Here is a 22,529-nt window from a genome sequence, read left to right as displayed (position 1 = left end):
GCACAAAGTGCTGCCTCTGTGAGCCCACAAACAGCAGGGATTTACCTAAGGAACCAGAGAGAGCAATAATCTGCCCTGATGGTCAAGAGGCTGGAATAGGCATTACTCCTCAGAAGGCAGATTGGGCCTGCTACCACAGAGCATCCTTCCAGTGAGTCCAGATAACCACTTCCCAGTGGATGCACTGTGTTTTCTTTCTATTTTTGGAGATAGGATCTCATGTGTAGACCAGGCTGGCCTCAAACTCACAGAGATCTGCCTGCCTCTGCCTTCCAAGAGTTGGGACTGAAGGTTGCACTGCCATCCAGACAGTGTTTATTCTTTAAATAAAGTTGTAGTTAGGTAAGATGCCTCTAATTCTCAGCATTTGGGAGATAGTAATAGGGTTCTAGAAATAGAAGTTTAGAGAGGACGGAGGTGAGAGGTCGTGGCAATGTGGAGGTTCCCAAGGACCAGCTAGACCCAGTTGCAGGGCATTCCACGGACTGGGTAGTGGATATCCAGGGCCCAGCAGCAAGGTCAGCGCAACCTCCAAGCTTCTCTTTCTAACTCCAGTAGGGTGAGCACATCACCCTCTCGAACAGGGCCTTTGACGGTTTCAAATGATAGAGCAGCTGGCGTCATCCATAAACTCCACTCGCACTGAATGCACTGTCCCTGCGAACTGCTCCTGCCTGCCATGTCGGTCACCCTAGCCAGCTCGATGGGCTGCACGCGACTCGTGTCTATGATGGCGGCCATCTGGCAGAGACTTGTTTGATTTTTGAGATAGGGTTTTTCCGTATATCCCTGGCTGTCCTGGAACTTGCTTTGTAGACTAGGTTAGACTCAAATTCACAAAGATCCTCCTGCCCCTGCCTCCTGAGTGTTGGGATTAAAAGTACAGCCATGCCCGGCTTAAAGTGGAAAAAAATATATAAATTCAGGGTTATCCTCAGCTACATAGCAAATTTGAGGCAAGCCTGGAATATAGAAGTCCTTAGCCACACACTTGGGCATCTTACCTCAGTGACTCTGGAAGCAGCAGCCATACTCAGTCTCAGCTGTGTCCTTTTCTTGTTTGTTGGTTTTTTATTATTTTTTTTGGGGGGGGGGGTGGTCTTTCTAACATAGCCCTGGCTGTCCTGGAACTCACCACATAAACTACCTGACTGGCCTCAGACTCAGAGATCCACCTGTCTGTCTCCTGCGTGCTGGTATTAAAGGCTTGTGCCACCACAACTGGCCACCAAACCTGATTCTTATCTGTCATTTGTACATAGGAAAGAATTATAAAAGTCAAGCTATACAGGGGTTACAGATCAAGCACTTGGGGACATTTTCACTTACACGTTTTATAGTTGCTACTAATTTTCATTCTACACAATGGTGGGGGCTCCAAGCACACACTGATGTGTCCCTCTGGAGCACTGAGGAGCCAGTGCTGGGGGCTTTGCTTGTTGGTTCTAGAGTGATATCTGGCTTGTGGACATGGAGTTCAGAGAGCATGTCACATCGGAACCTCTTGCTCAGGTCCTCCTAGGCATCCTGCAGCCACATCCATGGCTACAGCAGCTTCCATTCCCTCAGCTCCCTTGTGACGGCAACATAGATGTCCAAGCTGGAAACTGTTGTTTCCTTGTCCTGGATTAGAGGTCTCAGGTCACCTCAAGTCCACCTGTTGTCCCACCTGAATTACTAAGTCTGTCTGGAACACCTTGTCACTATGGTTCATTAATTTTGTGTAGTCTTTTCAGGTTGCTGGAAATCCCCTCTGGTGGCTTCACCCCATTCCTGCAAAGGGTTCCTTTTCCTCCTCCCACCCTCAGCTGTGAACTGTATTCTGCAGTTTGCTATGTCTCAGCATTGTTTTGTTTATTGAATCCTGTCTGGAAGTTAAGATTCTTCCAGTTAAGGATCATGGTCTTTTACCAGTTCTGGAACATTCCCCATCATTATCTGTTCAAAGGATACAGCTTCCCAACTCACAAAGAAGTGGCAAGAACATGTCTGATGCTCTCACCTGCATCCAGCTGTCTGTGTGGTCTCTGCTTCGTTCTGATTAGTTCTTATCAACATTAGTTGCTGACCTGTCTGATGTCACCCCATCAGCATTTTGGATCATCTTGAGGTTTTGGGGTGTTCATCAGGAATTCTTCTTTGGAGTTTTGTCAGATGTTTTCCTGGTTGATTATTTGCCTGAGGTGTGAAGCATTCTAGGGACCAAAGGCACTTCCCTCAGGATATCCCCACCACTGTGGTGCGTAATCTGCTTGCCTGACTGAAGTAGTACCTGCCCGGTCTGTGCTTGGTGGCCTTCCCTGTTCAGTGTCCAGCCTCCTTTGAGATCAGTCACTGCTGGTGAATCTGAGCTACACAGCTTTTGCTGTGTCCTTTTAACCTTTGTTCATGCCAATGCTAACCTATGATTATTATGACACACTTGATTGTGTCTTGATATGCCCCATGCTGTTTAGAGCCTGCCATGGAACCAGTCTTAGGAAGCCTGAGTGGGAGAATTTCTGATCCCTGCTGCTAGGTGGACATTCTGTCAGGAACCTCCAAGTGCTTACTGTGCTCCAGCTGTGGTGGAGCTAAGCCAGAACTCATCCGTGCCCATTCAGTACTTGACTTGATAGTTCTGACATCCTCACCCCACCCTGATGCCTTTGTAATCTGCTACCTGTATCCTGGAGCCCTTTGTTTACAACCATTAATTAGTTTTTGTCTCCTTTAAAAGAGATTTTTTAAGGGGGGTGGGGCTCTTGAGTTCCAGGACAGAGCTTAGAGAAACCCTGTCTGGAAAAAAAATAAAATCAAACCAAATCATTTGGCTTCATGTATGACAGTACCCCTGCATGCAATACCTATGGTGGCCAGAAGAGGGCGTTAGATAACCCAGAACTGGTGCTCTCAACCACTCTGCCCCTTTTAAGGAAAAAAGAAAATGTGATTGTGTGCATTTAAGCACAGCACATGTGAAAGTCAGAGAACAACTTATAGGAATTGGTGATCTCCTACTAAGAGATCTGGGAGCAAAACTCGGGTTGGCAGGCCTGGCGTAGCTCAAGCTGGCCTGGAACTTGTGCAGCACATGACTCTAGAAATGTGCAACCAGCCTTCTGCACCAAGCTATTTTAGACAGGATGTGCATCACTCACTGCTTCTTGATGACTTTTCAGGTCTTGTTTTTTTCCATGGTTTGGATGTTCTACATCAGTGGTTCCCAACATGTAGACTTTGATCCCTTTGAGGGTGTCGAATGACCCGTTGAAACAAGTCTCTTAAGACTGTCCTGCATATCAGATACTTATAATTTATGCACTAGGAAAATCGGTTTATGACATAGTGACATCAATTTTATGGTTGGGTGTCACCACGTGAGGAACTACATTAAAGTGATACAGCATTAGATCTTTTCTGCCCTAGATCTTGTTTATTGGTGGCAGCCAATTATTTCCAGTTTTAGCAGGCAAACATTGTATGGTGGGCGGTGGAGGCAGCAGAAACAGTTGAAGGGCAGGTTCAGCTGGATACTGAGTTTGGGCCGGAGCATGCCTGTGCTATGAGGCTCTACCTAAAAAACTAAAATGGATTATTCTTGTCTGAACATATTTGGAAACTGCAGACTGAAGTGTTGGGTATGGACACTTAAAAATAGATCTAAAGCTAGGCATGGTGATACAGGCATTTAATTCTAGCACCTGGGAGGCAGAACAGCCTGTTCCGCCTCCTAAGTTTGAGGCCAGCCTGACTTGAGTTTTAGACCATAGTTATGAGACTTAAAACCAAACACAGGGGTCTGGGGATAAGTAACCCCTCGAGTGGTCAGACAGGACATACCTTTAATACCAGTAGAATACTACTCTGTTCAGGGTACAAGAAATCTATTTTCTTGACTCTAGAATGTAGTGTTAGAGATTCTGATCACCTCTGCCTTTAGGCTAGGATTGTTGTCTTTTTTGGTCAGGGTTTCAGAACATGCCAAGTTCCCCTCTTGTATTTTAAAAAAAAAAAAAAACAAGGATGTGGAAGTCAGAGGGCAACTTTGTGGATGTAGTCAGTTCCACCATGGGTTCTGGGAATCAAACTCAAGCCTCCAGGCTTATTGTATGCCAAAGGCTGAGCCATCTTGGCCTTAGATGTTGTCAAAGAGCTGTTCTTATTCCAGGAGCTGCCAGGACTTTATGATTAAAGACCATTTTAGGGAACAGAGAGCCTCATTCGAAGCCTCTCTGGTGAGTAAGGACAGATGGCAGTTTAAGGGAGAACTCAGGATCCTTTCAGGTCTACTTCATTTGTCTCTGTCTTAAACGGAAACCACAACACAACCACTTGGCCTGTGAGCAGTCACACAACTCTGAGGCTGGTCACTTGTAGAACCTACTAAGCTGAAAGGCCTGATTTTTGCTGAAGGCCAACTGGTGACATGCTTTCTGCTTCCCTCCTGGTTGGTTAAGTACAAAACTAGTCTCCCAAGAGAGGCCTCACTGCGCAATCCCACCCTCCTATAAAACAGCCACCGCTCAGCTGAGGGTTTATCGTAGAATAGATTTATTTACCTGAAATCATGTCTGTGCAATACCTGTTACCAGCACAGAAACTGACCTCTATTTACAGACTACAGTCAAACATGCGCTGTGAGAAGCTGTGAGGAACTGAACTGACGCTGAGCACTTTATTACGATAAATGCACACAATACTTGTATTGCACCAACATCTGTCTACTGCTTCTGACTTCATTAAATAAGTTACAATAATACAGTGTGGAACAGCTGGCTGCACACCTAAAAAAAACAACTTTAGTTAGGACCAGAGGCCTATGTTGTAACCATTCAACAGCTGTAGTGTTCTAAATGAATTTATAAATAAGCAAACTGTACAGGGCCAATTAGAAAGCATGTTTCAATGTCACTGTAGAGCAATCTGGCCACTTACAATTGAAGGCATGCATTACAATTATCATACAGTTATAGAGGCTATGACATTTTGCAGAGAAATGTGGAGACTTGGCTGATGGCTTCTGTTCTTGGATAAGGTTTCAGAACCCCATTCATCTTGCAGCAAAGAAACCAACTTCTCTGGAGAGGCTGTCTGATTCATAATGCTAAATTGTACATTTGTTATTTTGATTGAACAGCTAAAACCCCACTGGTAATACACATTTCCTCCACATCACACAGTGAGTTGGGGACTGTTTCTACTTTTCTTTTCCCCAACCTCAGTCATGCAGAGGGCTGGTAGATGTGTTGCTAACAACGCACATGCACGCACCCGAACACCCTTACATTTCTGCAAATGGTTTAAGGAAGCGGTTACTCCAGTATAGCTGAAAAGGAAAGAGAGAGGAAATCAGCTTTTTGAAACAGAGCAATGTTAGAACAACTTCCCAAGACACAACAACAGGCACAAACAGAAAGAACACTGCAATTGGTCTAGATGCAAAACCAGCGTTTCTGACTAAGTGTCCTGAGGTGCTTGCTGCCCAGGCACATCTAGAAGCAGTGGCTTGGTGACTGCCCTGGGCTGTCTCCTATCACCGATTCCTAATAAAGCTCCAGGAGGCAGGAACCAGAAGGCATGTCAGGTACGAGGGCTGAGAGCCATGCAGAGGGTGAGGCAGGTGGAGCAGTGAGTGGCATGGCACCAGGGGAGGGAAGGTCTTCCTGCTCCCTCCCTGTTCTCTATGGCAGCCAGTCCTGGGCTCAGCTCTGCGTTAAAAGCTTCCCAATTACAGAAGTTGGTCTTGATAGAATGTGGCAGCTCATGACAAAGGGCAATCATGCTTCTTGGCTTATGAGGCTCTGCAGGCACCGAGCCAATGCTGTTCTTGAGGCCTGTGCCATTGTTGGGACTGAGACCCTAGTTTGAGGTGCTATGGTAGCAGTTGCTGTGAGGTGGCTAGCCTTCTCCAGCCTTAGTAGCCCTGCTAGCTCACTGGGCACCACCTGAATGTTGCTGAGTGGGCTGCAGGGTGGAACCTTTGTATGGCTTTGCTGAAGAGGCCATTCAGGAAAAAAAAGCTCAAGGCTAAGTTTCAGGCTAGCCTGACCTAGTGGGTTGAGGATGATGCTGACTCAACAAATGTGGTCCCTTCTTGAGGGTGTTGGGCGAGGGCAGGGATGAGTACATGCAGGATGCCTGTGGCTGTGACTGTGCTGACTCCAGGGGAGGACATGTTATCCTTGCGGCTCAGGAAAGCAGTGATCTAGTCTGTTCTATCTGTTGGTGTTGAACACGTCCCAATAGCCTCTGTGGACACAGATACAGGACTATCAGGGATGAGAATTATCTCCTTTAGGGGCCCACTCATTTGTAGACATCACAGAACTAAGGACCACATTAGGAACAGTTGAGGGGCTTAGTCTCTCAGCTGTACCTTTGTGTTTGACCTACTCCATCTTGTTAAAAATGGCAAAATCTGCCTGCTTCCTGGGAAACATTGCTTCCTACAGTACCCAGAGGCCTCCAAGTAAGGGTCAGTTGCTGGGTTCTCTCAGACCTCTGTACAGAGGGTTAGGACATGTCCTAGAAAGATGACAAAATTGCCTATGCAGGGTCAGCTAGCTTTCTACACCAGTGAAAATGTGCCATAGTTTGTGTGAAGTCTCATTTTGGTACTAGCTCCTTCAGCCCAAGATCAGCCAGGTCACAAGACCCTTCTTCCCACAGCTCACAAGAATCACTGTCTTGGTCAGTGTCTACACTAGGGTAACCTGTGTAGTGAGCGGCTAACACCCCTGTTTCCTTAGGAAGTGGCTGCCTGGTGGACACAGGAGCCATGCAGCTCACTAGCAACAGGAGCCATCTCATTCAGTGGCACCATCTGTACACAGGCCACAGCACCCCAGTCCCACAGGGAAGATACTCACGTTAGTTGATGGATGTTGGAAGGCATTGGAGGAAAACACCACAGTTAGGACTGTTAATGACTCACACTGCCGTTAAGACTGACCTTGAACATGCGCAAACGTTCATCAGTCATGGTGGTGATGGTTAGTGCCATATTCAAATAAAAATATTTCTATACAATATGTTCATTTGGTCATGTGCTATTTACAGATTTTACAAAACATACACACACATACACACACACTTGCTCTTCCACCAACCTACATACAACAGGCCAGCAGAAACTTGGGTAAATGTATATCACATGACAGAACGTGCCTATACATTATAAATAAAACCCTACTATGCAGCAGAACAGGATTCTTCTTCTCAAGAACAGGAAACTAAGGCTCTAAGCTGAGAAGCTCAGAAATTTGAACTGATTATAGGTAGTTCAAGGCCATTAAGAACAAGACAGTTATTTTTCTCTGTCCATTTAAAATGTTTTATTTTTCTTTTAAACTAGATTTGTGAAGTGCCACTGAATAGGCAATGTTGGCAAAACAATGTCTGTTACAATAAAATACATTAGACATTTAAATAAATAACCTTAAAAACTAGGCGAAGGGACAGAAACCCAGTCGATTGAATCTGGAGCAATGTTTTCTGCACAAGCGAGACAGGCAAACCTCGTGAAGACGGATGTAAACAGAACCATCAGACCTACAGAAGAAGCCGAGCAGGCTGGGGTGGGCTGGGGGTGACAGAGGCTGAGGGTGCAGGAAGTGGCAAACCAAAAATACTGACTGAGGTAGCAGGACTCTGCTCAGTGCAGAAAAATTGGCTTATGAATAAAAATTAGACTGTGATACCAAATTAAATCCAGAGAATCATGCAAAAGACACAATACATGCTATTTAGTTTTTTTTTTCTTTTAAAAACCACACACATTCATTTCCTAAGTCTGCTGCCAATTAATTTGCTGACAATGTCTGCTGGCTCAACTATCTTTGTACAAGTATGAGTATTAAACAGAACACTGTACATGCTTTTTCATCTACAAAAAAATATCTGCATAAAATAGTGTTAGTTCTCTGTACATGTCAATGGACACTTTAATTATGTGTATAAAAAAAGGAAAATCTTGTCCCACTGGAGTCAGAAAAAGCAAAACAAAATCTAGATATGAAACCTCCTTCACCAGCCAATATGTTCATGTGAAAATTCAGCAGAAATAGACAGTTGCTTTAAACAATAAAAAATTAATTGATTAAGTTAAACATCTTCTGTATGTAGCGTTGTCAGTCAAGACCAGAACATATCGCTAAAGTTAGTGTCTGTGCTGTAGACCCAGACCACCAGGGGCATTATGAGCAGCACAAACGGCCAGGAAATGCCATCGGTGCATGCCGACAGGGAGCAGGAGGATTTGGTGGCAGGCTGCACACACTCTTTACCGGGTTCCAGGTAGTTTCGGGCCACAAACTTGAGCGTCTCATCCATGAGGATCACAGGCAAGGAGATTTTCAGCACCATCAGCCACTGGGTCAGATTCAGCGGTGTGATCTGGAAAATGAGCTGAGACAGAGAAGGCTGTGTCAAGCTTCTGAACCTGCCAAGAGGAAGCACACCAGACCCACCCTGGGGTCCACCATGACTCACTGGCAAAGGTTCCACGTAGAGGATCAAGAAGTGAAGTGACATGGACAAGCAGATGGAGCCCACGAGCCAGATATTCTCCCAGGGGGGCATCCTCAGCAAAGACTGGTTTTCAGACAAGCTACAGGTGAGAAGAGAGGTGACCTCACCAGAGGCAAAGGTGTATGTCAGTGACACAGAAGGGGGCAAGGGTTTAGTGATGGAGTTCTGACCTAACTCTGTTTAAAGGCCTGGATTTCCCAATGGAGTGAGCTCTAGGCCTTGGTGCAGCTCAAAGCTGCTAGTAGTGATGGCCTAAGATAGAGCCATTTGAAGTTTCCTCAGTGGCTTAGGTGCTTTACTCCCTAGGGTACAGGCACAGTTTGAATTGCTGGCCCCGTTCACATACCCTGCCATATCAGGAACCCATGATGGTGACAACCACCATTGCTTCCTGGGAGCAATAGCTTAAAACTAATTTTTTTTAGGAAGGAAGAGCCATGACCCTCATAAACCCTAGGACATTAGCCTACAAGACTCACTAACCTGTTGAGAGCATTACACATCTCTATGGTTACTAGAACAGAAAGTGCCATTGTCATTGGATATGGGGACTCAAAGATTGCACAATCCACTCCATCGAAGTCTGGGTTGTCCTCCTTACACTGTAGGAAATGACTCTGCAACAAAAGTCCAAACATTCCATCAGCCGGGAATACTTCCCAAACCTAGACACCAATTCCACACCAACACGAATACAGCTCAGCAGAAGCCCTGACAGGCCAAGGATTCTTAAGACTCCACCCTGCTACACAGGGGTTTTTTTAAAAAGTGGTTAAATACCAGCTGGTAGAAGGAGACTCTTGGACCGCCATCAGCAGCGATGAACCACCATGCAGCAGCACCCACAGTGGCAGCGCCAACATAACCTGGAAACAAACATGATGTTACTGACATACTTGAGGCGGTGGACAGCACTGCCAACAGCAGGTTAACACACAGACCAGAGTAACTGACTACGGACGGGGTGTTTCTGGTCTAAAAAGGAACTAGGCAATCTCTCTGGAGTTTGTGAGGAAATGTTCCTGCTGAACCCAACACACCCTTCACAATGTGCCAGAGCTTCAAGACAAAAAGTGTTGTACAGGTACATCCCATCAAATAGAAAACACAATGTAAGGGAACCAAGTCACATCACAGTTTATAAGTAAACCCGTGTGACCTTGTTGGACACTATGTAGCTGGATTGTTCTAGTCAGGGCCAAGCAGAATCCTTCCAAAGAACTGCCATTACAGTGCTGGAAGCCGCCCTCAGCAGCAGTGTTAGGTCTAAGGCAGAGGCCATTCTGCATCAATTTCAGGAAGTCTACAAAGCTGAGAATAAATTATCCCATGGTCATCATCACCTAACTGCAAAGCACACAGCTAACCTGGAACTACAATGGTACACCAAGGCACTGGTTAAAAGACAGGGAGTGGAATTTTTTTTTTTTTTTTGCGCCCAAAGAGGAGATGGTCTATGAAATATTATAAAAGCCAGAAGAACTGGCAAGCTGCTCTGGACTGTGCTTTAACAGAACTATGACAGAAAGTGGTATTAGCCTCTGCTAGTGGAACTCTTCTTTTCTTTAGGTTATAATAATCCATTCAATCTCAGCCTGGAGCCTCTCAACAGGGAAGGGCCCTGGCATATCAGTATTTTTATCACTCTGTGCTAGGAAGTATCAAAAGCCTGATATCTTAACTGCTCCTTCTCTATAACCCAAGGAAGGACAGGATGCTCAACAGAGGCTTTTAGTGACCTGCATCACACAGAGCATCTTTCCACACAAACAACAATTGTACTCACAGCCAATAGCCAGGTAACGGAAAAAGAGCCACCCGCTAATCAGCGGTTCTTTTGGGTTCCGTGGGGGCTTGTTCATGATGTCCAGGTCTGGAGGGTTGAACCCCAGCGCAGTGGCAGGCAGACCATCTGTCACCAGATTGACCCAGAGTAACTGGACAGGAATTAAAGCCTCAGGAAACCCAAGGGCTGCCGTCAGGAAGATACTGTTTCCATCCGAGGGAAGAAGACAAAGAACTCAGTGAGTTTTGAAACCATGGAAGTCACTTCTCTCCCTAAGCCATGAGCAAACATCTGTCAAAGTTCATATGAAACTTATTAGATAGAGGACCAACAAGACTTTTGTGACTTTAAACTACTGAAGAAACTAATTTCCTTATTAAGGAATATTATCTGCACCATTAGACATCTGCAGACAAGCCCCATGAGATTTTTCTTCTCTCAGGCTAACAACTAAATTTGCTATAACAGAAGTAACAATCTGAGAAAGCTCAACACCGGCCTCAGCCATGAAAGCCAGTACAGTTCCAATCAGACACCCACCAGACCACTTCCCCCACGTTGGATGAGATGAGGTAGCGGATGAACTGCTTCATGTTGTTGTAGATGGCTCGCCCCTCCTCCACAGCAGCCACAATGGTGGAGAAGTTGTCATCTGCCAGGACCATCTCAGAGGCAGTCTTAGCCACTGCAGTCCCTGAACCCATGGCAATGCCGATTTCAGATTTCTTCAGAGCAGGAGCGTCATTCACACCATCACCAGTCTGAAAGGAAAGCCACAGTTGATTCATATATTACCCATGTGGCAGACTGATGTAGAAGGAAACAGGACAGAACGGTAGCTGGTGTCAAATACTTTACCAAAAAAATATAAAAGCAGCTTACCAAAGAGGAAGGCAGAATTAAGGGGATTGGACATCTGCTTATATTGCTTTACACCACCAACACTCAAAACCCCCAAGCCATGTATGGTGTGGTCACATAATTTAAGGTCATTTAGACACTCCAGACACATACTCAAATACTATTTTTTATAGATTAAAAACATGCCATTCTTTTTGGTTTAGTGTTTAGGCACAGGATATCACTAGGTAGCACAGGCATGCCTCAGCCTAAGTGCTAGGACTATAGGCGCACACACTGTTTGTGCTATGTAAACCACTGCTCATGTCTAAAACCTTACCATAGCTGTGATTTCATCGAAGGACTGAAGGAACTCAACAATCTTAGACTTGTGGGAAGGTTCAACTCGAGCAAAACAGCGGGCATTTAAGCAGGCATCTCTCTGGGCTGAGGGGCTTAATTCATCAAATTCTCGCCCTGTAAAAGCCTTTGATGTCACATCCTCATCTTGCCCAAAGATGCCAATGCGTCGACAGATGGCCACAGCAGTGCCTTTGTTATCCCCAGTAATCATGATGACTCGGATGCCCGCTTGCCGGCACAGCTTCACGGAAGAGGCTACTTCAATCCTGGGAGGATCCAGCATGCCCACACAGCCAACGAAAGTCAGATTGGTCTAAAGTGAGAGAGCCACATGAGTTCCAACAACTCATCCCCACCATGAGAGTCCTGGCAGCTCAACCTTGCTATAACTAAGTTTGACATTTTCTCTTTCTGTTTTCCCTTGGTTGCAACAAGGTCTCTCTCTAGATAAAGTCCTGATGCTTCCACGTGTCTTCATGTCTGGCCTGTGTTATGGAATTTGAGATTGAACACAGGGCTTTGATCATGCTAAGTAGTGGTGAACAACACCCTCACTCTGTTTTCAACAGAACACACTCAAATCAAATTATTCTGGTCTAAATGCTCACATTAAAAATGTATCCATGGGGCAGGATGGGGGAGAACAGAACCAAGTGTTAAAGCAAGAGACTCAGACATGACAAAGCTGTTCCTTCTGTTTAAGATCTTCCAACCTCAATATAAAATTTTGATCTAAGGAAGAAGTGGAAATGAAATCTCTCAGCTTTTTACCAATACTTAATATTTTTATAATATCCATTAGTAACTTAGTTAACAGACTTTTATAGGCTTGTCTGAACTTGTCTTGATTATTCAACTTTGAAAGCAGATTTATTAAATCCTTAACTATTTCTATTCGAAGCAGCAATCCAAACAAGGGTGACTCCTGTGGTTAAGCCAAGGATATCTGCCTGTCCTCTGGCAGCAGAGGCTGGACAGTGCTGTGCTGGTGCAGGTACCTCATATTTGATGAAGTTAGCAGAATCTTCCAGGTGCATCTCCTCTCTCCTCAGTGGGTTATCATGAGTGGCCAGAGCCAGGCACCGCAGAGTATCACTGCCACTGCCCCACTCTCGAATGACAGACATAATCTTCTGTTTGACACCTGGAGTCATGGGGACCTTGGTACTTCCAACTCGGATGTGGGTGCACCTATCGATGACACCTTCAGGAGCACCCTGAGAACGTGAGACATAAGTCAGCAACTACATCCACCCATTTCCTGGTAACAAAGTGTCAGTCTATGCAGCACTTGCCTTCACAAACATCTTGCTCATGGACGTCCGGCTCGGTTTGTTTGGTGTACAATAAACAGACATTGATTTTCTATCACGTGAAAACTCTAGAGTGAATTCCTTCTTCATCAGCTGCTTTATGACCTGTAGGGGATCAGAGAGGAACGCTGTTGGATTACTATTTCCAGATATTTTATATCTGCTTGGATACTCATTAGGCATTCATTATATGATAGAGCCTGCCCCTGTTCACGTCGGTCCTTTGGAAGTATGGCAGAACAAGATAGCAAGCTCTTACCTTCATAAGTGTCCTCTGGTTTGGGAGTAGATCAGAATGTGAAACTAAGATATACTGAAGGCCACAGAGGGGGAACTGAGCAGGGCGACAACAATAGCCTCCTGCTGACTGACATACTGACTCCACTGTACTCCTGTCTGTACATCATTTCTTATGCACATAAACATTTCTACATGAGCAGGATAAAGGCCCAGTGCAGTCAAGCAAGTGCATTATCACTGAGCGACTTCCTCTCTCTTCCGTAAGGTTCTGAGCCAAACAGTGACAGGTTGAATTGACCTTCTATAGAGACCCTAGTGCTAGAGAATGACTAGGTGGCAAATGTCTGTCAGCAGCCACAAAATTGTTTTATTCAGCTTCAGATTGGCTGGTCTCATGAGGTCATGAGAAGCCAAAAAAGAGCGTAGAAGGGCAGCTCTGGTATGATGATGGTCCAGAGGCGCACAACTGTGGTTCCTGGACAGGAAGGGTTTCCCATGCTACGCTAACTTATGGCTCTGTTCAAGGCGAAAGAATAGTTGATACAATATTCATGGCTGCTTTCTGCATCCTCCACCACTGCCACATTGAATGACCTTTGGCATTAGGATTACGAAGAAGAGTGAGTTGAGAATGTTTTTTAACCAATACTTTACAGATTCAATGTCTCTAATTAAGCACTATTAAAATTTCCTTACGATAGTGTTGAAAGTTACTAGATAACCTGTCAACTTTTCATCTGTTGAGTTTACTGATAGATTATAACCGCTTTGGGGGTGCTAAGCATCCTTAAACACGTGCTGAGTTATAATTCTAATTCTGTATTATTAGTTTTCAGTTTTTAACATTCTTGCAACTGAAACTTCTAGTGTTTATTTCTAACTTTCTATCACTTCTGAGATGGTGTCTTGATAAATAAGTAACCATGAACTCAGGAGCCTCCCAACCTGGTTGTAGGTACCTTACTGCCTTTCCTGGTTGGCCATGAAATATTCTGATAATGGCAACTTAAGAGAAGGAAGTTTATGTGGTTCAAGTCACAGCCTACCTGGCAGAAAAATCACTATGGCAAGAACTTGATAGAATTAGACACACCACACCCACAGTCAAGAGCAGAGAGCTAATGCATATACACTAGTCCTTAGCACGCCCTTCTACCTGGACAATTCATAATTCTTTTATTTCAATTAACTCAAGAGAATTCCTTAAATGCCAATCTAATCTAGATAATTCTTCACTGACATTCTCTTCCCGAGTGACTGCAGGTTGTGTCCTGTTGACAAGCAATGCTAACAACAATAGGCATGCTGCTGGCCTTTTCCATCCATGAAGTATACACTAAAAAACAAATTCATGGAGGACTTGATAGTTATCAATGCCCACTTCAACATCATCAGAGTTGGTTGACTTTATTTTTTAAATGTAGTCTGCATGATTACTGAGCCTTGCTTCATGAACAGCAGTATTTTTTACTTTGAGTCATTTGTATGTTTCTGAAAATGATAAAAAGCACCCCAGCCTCAACTAAAAAATAGGAAAAAGAAAAACAGCTAGGTTTGGTGGTTAGAATTAGGAGGTAGAAGCAGACAGGTTTCTTGAGTTCTGGCCAGCCTAGTCTACAGAACAACTTCCAGGATAGCCTGGGCTACACTGAGAAAAAAATGTCATGGAAGAACAAAACAAAATAATAAAAGAGAAAGAGAAAAATAGTTAAAAAAAAAAAAAAGTAACAAGTTTTGGTGATTGTTCAAATGTTCTGAATCTTTTATCAATTTTCCATCTCAGCAGTTATTAGGTTGATTTCTGGGATACATCAGATTCCCCCATTTTCTAGCTTTGTTTTATTTTTCCTTTTTTGAAATGATTTTTTAATGTTAATTTTTAAATGTAGGCCTGCCTGCATGCATAAGAATCTGGGTTAGTCCTCTGAGAGAGCAGCCCTTACTTTTTAACCACACTGCTGAGTCATCTCTCCAAGACCTTCCCATTTTAATTTGGTATGTTTGTACACCTCGTCTATGCCTGGTGCACGAAAATCAGAAAAAGACAACCTCTGACCCTTTGTTACAGGAGATACAAATAGTTCTTTGCTGCCAGGTGAGTAATGGGAGTCGAATCCAGGTTCTCTAAAAGAGCAGCCAAGTACTCTTAAGCATGAAGTTCTCTCTCCAGCTCCAAAATCCACAACTGCTGACTTGTGAATTTTGTTACATTAACAATTATAAACAAATTAACTGCTGGGTTTAGCACAATGTTATGTGATTCAGAAGAGGTCTTGATGGGCTAGTTAGTGGAGTAGAATGGATTTGAGAAAACAGGTGAAAAAGAATACTCAACAGTTCTTTTCACCAAGTTAAACAAATGAGATGTCAAATGAAAATTAGGGCAAGGAATACTCTAAGTTTAAAAAGCATACAACTATATTCTCTATGCTGCTGGAGAGCCAGCAGAGACAGGAACTGAAATGCAGGCAGGAAGAGTTGGCTTTTCCCAGGACTAAGGATAGTTGGCTTCCAGCTTTCCTTGGAAAAGGCAGCCCTGTGACACAGCTATGACATTTACTAATGACTGCTGATTTGTTCTGTTCTTTAATGTGGTGTGGTTGTCTAAGGAGTGTCTCATTCTACACTGTGTGGCAATCCTCCTGGTATTCGCATCCTGAGTGCCAAGAATATAGGCATGAGAGACCATCTTACCTGACTGTGACTATCAGGAAAAACATTGAAGACCGGTATAGAGGCCAAGGAGGCAGGGAAAGGAGGAGAGTGGATGTAAGTGGGATGGCTAAGAGACAACACACCAAGTGCAAATACTGACCGAGTTGCAGGCATTTGCACGTTCGATTTTAGAAAGTCCCTTCAGTTCCGTATCAAATACATTCATCTTCTCTACCAGGCACGTGAGCGCAGTCTCTGTAGCTTCTCCAACTTTTTCATACACACCCTTCGCCTGCATTGTCGAAAGAAGTCAATGTCAGCAGAACAGCTTGTCCTCCCCAGTCCATGTGAGAAAAACACTAAACTGAGTCATTAAAGTGTTTTCTCATTTAAAGTCCTAGATCATTCCAGGTCACTGTTTATTGTTCTAATGAGTTAACGCTCTCTGTCAGAGGCCTGACCTTTGAGAAAGAAAGCAAATAACCCCACTACTGAACTTTTATAAGGTTTCTCTAGGTTATTACTCTTCACTACTACCACCAAAACAACCCTTTAAGCTTCAGACTGTGTGAGAGGATACATGGCAATCCACGTTTATAAGTACACCCCTCACCCTCAATCTCAGAAAGACCTGTAGCCTTTCTGCACCTTTAAAGGGTGCGTCAGTGGTCAGAGCATCATGACACACTATTTATCTTAATAAAACAACTGTAGTGCCTAGCTGCAGGTCTATGAAGGGCACCTAGCTATTTTCAGCCAGGTCCCATGGAGTAGAAAGGGGAAATAAAATCAACTTAATCTTTCAAAGTAAAGAACATAGCTTTTTAAAATTCCACTCGCCCTATCCTTGAACCAGGGTTAGGACATTTACTAGGAGTCTTACCTCATTATAATCCAAAGCAGAGTCATTGCACAAAGCACAGATCGTTGCTAACTCTACAAGCCCATCATACTGATGGCATTTCACTGGCTTATCATCTTTTTGCCTATCAAACGAGAAAAACAATTCTGGATCATAGCTTGCCTCAACTTAAGATAAAAACAAAACAAAACAAAACCTAAACTTTTCTCCGTGTGAGAGGCTGTGTGCCATAATGTAGTACCATATGTATAGAGGAGGTGGGATGATAAATTGTGGAAGGCTCTCTCCTTCCACCACTAAGGTTCTTCAGATAGAACTCGCATTAGTACCTACAGATAAAGTGCTTTTTAACTCTATTTCCCAATTTGTTTGAAACTAGACCTCACTTTCTATCCCAGGATGGTCGTGAACTTCTATAGGCATGGAATAGCCCCCCAAGGATAAAAATATAAGTTTAGGAAGAACAAACTGGAATAGACTCAAAAAAGTTTGAATGACCAGAAATTCTCACCAAAACTCCACTATGTACCAATAAATGAAAAATAAAACAAAGCCTTCACCAGAAAGTCTAGGCCTCAAAAGATGTTCTGTTAATAAAAACCACTAACTTGAGCCAGTCAGCAATCTATGACGATCCATCCCTCGTCATGACCTAAATACCAGTCACTACAATGACAGAGACCAAGATGATGAAGCTTACTTACACCTCTCCAATAGGTGCATATGTTGATCCTGTTATGGTAAACTCATTAAGGGAACAAGTATCACCTTCCACTTTGTCCAGAATGAACATCTATAAGGAAATACAGAATAAAGTCCTTATAAGATATACACACAATATTTCCTTGTCTACAGTGAAAAATCCTGACATTTAAGAAGGTGGTGTAAGCTAGGTGGTAGTGGTACAGGTCTTTAATCACATCATTCATGAGGCAGAAGCAGGTAGACCTCTGTGAGTTTGAAGCCAGCCTGATCTACAGAGTTCCAGGACACCTAGGGCTACACAGAGAAACCTTGTCTCAAAAATAAAGGAAGTCCTAACAATGCTCACCCAGGTTCACCCTCACAGCACTGTTCTTATTCAAGAGCTCAGACAGCATTTGGCCTAAGTGTGATGCAGTCTAAGATAACCCAAATAAAGAAGTCAGCAAATGACCATTGTTTCAAATGCTTAGAATTCTATATCAAATAGCTGAGAGAATATCATTACAGCTTTGCTTTTAAAAACAGGCAGAGCTCAGGGAGGGAGAAGAGACTCACAGTTCAGAGTCAAACACTCAAGTAAAGTAGGACAGCAGAGTACCTGGTATATTCTTCCCATCCAGGCCCAGATCAGTCAGTGCAGGAGCTGCCTGCTTGCTCCCCTTTCCCCCATCTCTTTATCTCTTTCTTTTGGAGACAGGGTTTCACTATGTAGCTGGCCTCAAACTCAGATGTGTGCTGCTTCAGCTCCAGTTTTGGGATTAAAGATGTGCACCACTAAGTGTGTGCGTGTTGTGTGTGCACTCACAGGAGCACACTCTCATTTTATAGAAAATTAAAGGAAAATAGGTTCTCTCAAGATCACACAAATAACTAGACAGCAAAGCCTGAGTTAATCTCCATCTTTTCTGTGAGAAAATCTAACTGGACCTTTTACTGAGATTTTTGACCCTCACACATCACTTAAGATTCTATTTGTTCAGCCTCAAATAGGCATATGCGTAACACCTAGCTTCTCACTTCTGCTTTCTTCCTTAAATGTGACAATGTCTCATTTAGCTTGGGCTAGCCTCAAACTCACTGTGTAGCCGAGGATAATCTTGACTTCCTAATCGTGCTGCCTCACCTGCAGAACCTGTAATTATGCTGTGGGTCACTGTGTCTAGTTTCAGTTCTTACTGAGCACATTAGAAGGTTTATATTACTTCAAATGACGTTCTAACAAGAGAAGAAAGCAAGGCTAACCTGACAGAAAATACCAACTTATAAGCAAACATCTGCTTATATGTGTCAGGGAGAAACCATGTTTCCTTTAGTGTGCTATGGAAATGGCAACTGACTCAGCAGAGGTAACGACCTGTTTCTTCTTGAACACATACATCTAGAGCAGAGGATGAAACCTCCAGTTACTTCTTCAATAAAAATTTATAAGCCTTATAGCTATTCTGTATTTCCCAATACAGTTGAGAATTATTAGTTTTTAAACATGTATTGTTATGTGCCGGGAATACATGCAGAGGTCAGAGGATAAACTTCAGGAGCTAGTTCTCTCCTTACACCAAGTGGGACTGCCCACAGATTGCATGCAAGACTCACAAAGGACATGCCTTACTCACCCTGCAGACGGACATCTGGTTTGTGGTAAGTGTGCCCGTCTTGTCTGAGCAGATAACAGAAGTACAACCAAGGGTTTCCACAGAAGGCAGACTTCGAACAATAGCATTTTTCTTTGCCATCCTGCGAGTTCCAAGAGCCAAGCAGGTGGTGATGACAGCAGGCAGACCCTCAGGGATCGCTGCAACAGCCAGGGCCACTGCAATCTTAAAGTAGTAGATGGCACCTCTGATCCAAGAGCCACCATGAACTGGGTCATTGAAATGCCCAATGTTGATAATCCATACTGCAATGCAAATTAGGGAGATCACTTTGGAAAGCTGCTCCCCAAACTCATCTAGCTTCTGCTGTAGGGGTGTTCTCTCCTGTTCTGTTGCAACCATTTCATCCCGGATCTTGCCAATTTCAGTATTAACTCCAGTCGCCACCACTACGCCCATAGCTTTCCCAGCAGCAATGTTTGTTCCCTACAGAGAAGAGAAAAACTGGTCATAAGGTCACCAGCACATCCCAACTCAAATACTGACTGGTATACTGACTGGATTCCACATAGTACCTACTCTGTGGGACGGGACAGCTCCCCACAAGACGGAACCTGGCCTACAGACCTGCTCTGGGCTTAGCAGTTCTCTAACTTTTCTAATTTCAAATTCCCCGAAGCCCTCAGCACTATGTATTCTTTTATCTTTGTTTCTCACTCCACTCTGTCACATCTAAAAATGTTCAGCCCTGCTGGCTGGTTCAGAATTTCTACCAGTATTGAGGTCACTGAAATCAAATGTGAAATGTGAGTGTTCTTTTCACCTTACTCCTCTTTAAGGTCCAGTGTTGGAAGTTAGAGCAGCATTATCTCACTGGAACCAGTATACTTACTGCTGTAGTTAGGCTCTTCTACTAACCAAGCAAAGCCTGCCCCTTGTAATACAAAGTTAGACTGTAAACAATCAGAACACATGCATTTCTATGCTACTTGAAAAAAATTTCATTATCAACTCAAAAAATAAACACACATGTGCTTTCACCTAGACTCACATGGTGTATACCATGCTTGCTCTTTTTAAACAAGGATTTCTTTTAAATCATAGGCCACAAGCACCAGCAATGCCCATATCATGTGAAAAGCACCATTTCTAGGCTTGATGACTTTCCTACACAGGTTACTTCTCAACTGTTACCGACGGAGTTTAAACATGTCTGCACTAATCATTTCATAGCTGGCAACTGAAACAAAAATCCAGTCATACTTGCCACCACCTTACAGTTTCTAGTTTGGGTTATTGGCTTTGTTGCCAGTGCCTTCAGTACCTCACTGTTTCAAAACCAGTTGTGTTGTTTCTTTGACAGCTCACACACACACACACACACACACACACACACACACACACACAGTAAATGATAATTATCTTTGGAATAACTAGATATTTTCTGAAGTCTGGTAACTGAGAAGGGCCAGATTTTAAAAAAAAAAAAAAAAAAAAAAAAAAAAATCAGAACTTTGGTGTGTTGGTGGTCTGAATGAAAATGACCCCCATATGCTCATAAGGAGTGGAACCAAGGGGAACAGGTATAGTCTTGAGGTTTCAGAAGCTCAAGCCAGGCCTAGTTGGCTCATCCTCTCTTCCTCCTTCCTCAGGATCCAGATGTAGAACTCTTCTCAGCTGCCTCTCCAGCACCATGCCTGCCTGCATGCCACAGGCTTCCTGATACAATAACAATGAACTAAACCTCTGAAAGTGAGCCACCCTTAATTAAATGTTTTCCTTTATAAAAGTTGCTGTGGGGCTGGAGAGATGGCTCAGTGGTTAAGAGCACTGACTGCTCTTCCAGAGGTCCTGAGTTCAATTCCCAGCAACCACATGGTGGCTCACAATCATCTGTAATGGATCTGATGCCCTCTTCTGGTGTGTCTGAAGACACCGACAGTGTACTCACATAAAATAAATAAATAAATCTTAAAAAAAAAAAAAGTTGCTGTGATAATGGTGTTTTTTCACAGCAATAGAAACCTTAATTAAGACAAGGACTATCTCTAAATAAAATTACATTCTTAGGTAAGGCCCTGGGTTCAACCCCAAGGAAACCCTACCCCCAGTATCTGATAAAAGTACTCACAGAAAAGAGCATGTTCTTTTTGTCTTGATTAACAGCTCGTGGGTCAGGGACAGGGTCAGTATGCTTGATGACTGAGACAGATTCACCTATGCACGTTACAAGACAGGATGGTTAGCTCTATTTGAGGCATACCCAATCCCACACCACCCCATTCCCACTGTTTATCACTGCCAATGTGAGTGGTTGTGGTAACACACATTAATTCCCAATGCATAGGAAACGAGGCAAGTAAAGTTCCAAATTCAGTCACCATGTACTACATATCCAGTTTGAGGGATGAGCAACACAGTGAGACCCAGTCCCAAAACAAGCAAAAAAAAAAAAAAAAAAAAAAAAGTACATACTCATTACCAATATGGGAAAAGAAACAAAGGGCTCAATTTATTCAAAACAGGCAAACTAGGAAAACTGTATAATGGAAAATAATGCTAGAGTAAAAAGAACACAAAAAGTATAATTTTAAAAATAAAGACTAATTTTGAAATATCATCCTGAAATATTTCCTGTAATAGTCAAAGATATGATTATTTATTTGACCTATGACTGTAGTATAACATTCAGTGGGCTGGGAATGTAGTTCAGTTAACAGAGTGCTTACTTAGCATGCAAAATCTGGGATCAATCTCCAGCACCACGCTTGGCTGTGGTGGCACATGCTTTTCAATCCAACGGTTGTAAAGTATATACAGTAAAAAGAGCAGCTCAAGATTATCCCCAGCTATACACCAAGTTAGAGGACAGTCTGAGCTACAGGATATCCTGCCTCAAAAAGCCAAAAGAAAAAAAAGGACCCTTCAAAATTCTGCTAACTTTTTCGTTTATTTCTAGACACACCCTGAGGATTTCAGGGATACAACCCAATCATTTCCCTAACATTTTATAGCTTAACTAACTTGAAGCTGATGTTAATAAAGGGAATTTTACTAGTTAAGCAGTTTATATAAAGTCAAATGTTAAAGCCCAGGTGGCTGGGGGCTGGAGAGATGGCTTCGCTGTTAATGCAATGGTTGTTCTTCTGGGTCCTCACTTCAATTTCCAGCAACCATATAGTGGCTCACAACCATCTGTAATGAGACCTGATACCTGAAGAGAGTGACTGTGTGCTCATATACATAAAATAAATAAATCTTAAAAAAAAAAAAAAAAGCCTTGGGTGGCATGAACCTACTGTATCATGATAAAGTTATTTACTTTAAAAACTGAACCCAAATAAATCTACAAAGCCTTTAAAATTCATATTTACTTGCGATTCAGGTTAGCACTTACAATTTTTTTTTTTTTTTGTTTTTAAATGGATGTGTGGGGGTGGGAAGAGAAAATATATGTGTATGTTTTGTTTTGTTGAGTTAGGGTTTCTTTCTCTGTAACCCTGAACTTGCTCTGTAGACCAAGATATCCTTGAACTCAAGAGATCTGGCTTGCCTCTGCCTTCCAAGTGCTAGGATTAAAAGTGTATGCCATTATGCCCAGCTAAACAGTAATGTTTTGTGTGGTTTTCTTTTTTTCCACATGCATTGTTTTTTTTCTCCAT

The 22,529-nt window shown here is 43.2% G+C and overlaps 1 protein-coding gene and 1 pseudogene across 3 annotated transcripts in view; both read right to left on the bottom strand.

The window, feature by feature from the left end:
* Positions 1-519: 519 nt before the first annotated feature.
* Positions 520-741, bottom strand: LOC308439497 (small ribosomal subunit protein eS28-like; annotated as a pseudogene). The gene has a single exon. The product of its transcript is annotated as a small ribosomal subunit protein eS28-like (transcript).
* A 3,769-nt stretch (positions 742-4,510) lies between these two features.
* Positions 4,511-22,529, bottom strand: part of ATP2A2 (ATPase sarcoplasmic/endoplasmic reticulum Ca2+ transporting 2) — a 45,275-nt gene continuing 27,256 nt past the window's right edge. Inside the window, exons 7-21 of one of the 2 annotated variants that reach the window (XM_080940819.1) lie at positions 20,999-21,084; positions 18,889-19,353; positions 17,275-17,363; positions 16,592-16,694; positions 15,869-16,000; positions 12,796-12,918; positions 12,499-12,717; positions 11,478-11,813; positions 10,838-11,058; positions 10,298-10,500; positions 9,292-9,377; positions 8,995-9,128; positions 8,473-8,590; positions 8,268-8,388; positions 4,511-5,308 (exon numbers count right to left, since the gene is read on the bottom strand). In XM_080940819.1, the coding sequence (XP_080796945.1) occupies positions 5,295-5,308; positions 8,268-8,388; positions 8,473-8,590; positions 8,995-9,128; positions 9,292-9,377; positions 10,298-10,500; positions 10,838-11,058; positions 11,478-11,813; positions 12,499-12,717; positions 12,796-12,918; positions 15,869-16,000; positions 16,592-16,694; positions 17,275-17,363; positions 18,889-19,353; positions 20,999-21,084 (2,450 nt within the window). In that variant the 3' untranslated portion in view covers positions 4,511-5,294. The other variant, XM_080940818.1, reaches the window with a different exon arrangement.

This window comes from Micromys minutus, assembly GCF_963924665.1.
Source record: "Micromys minutus genome assembly, chromosome: 29".
Classification (NCBI taxonomy): domain Eukaryota; kingdom Metazoa; phylum Chordata; class Mammalia; order Rodentia; family Muridae; genus Micromys; species Micromys minutus.
Note: the sequence above shows the minus strand (reverse complement) of the source record. Positions and strands in the feature narration are given on the sequence as shown.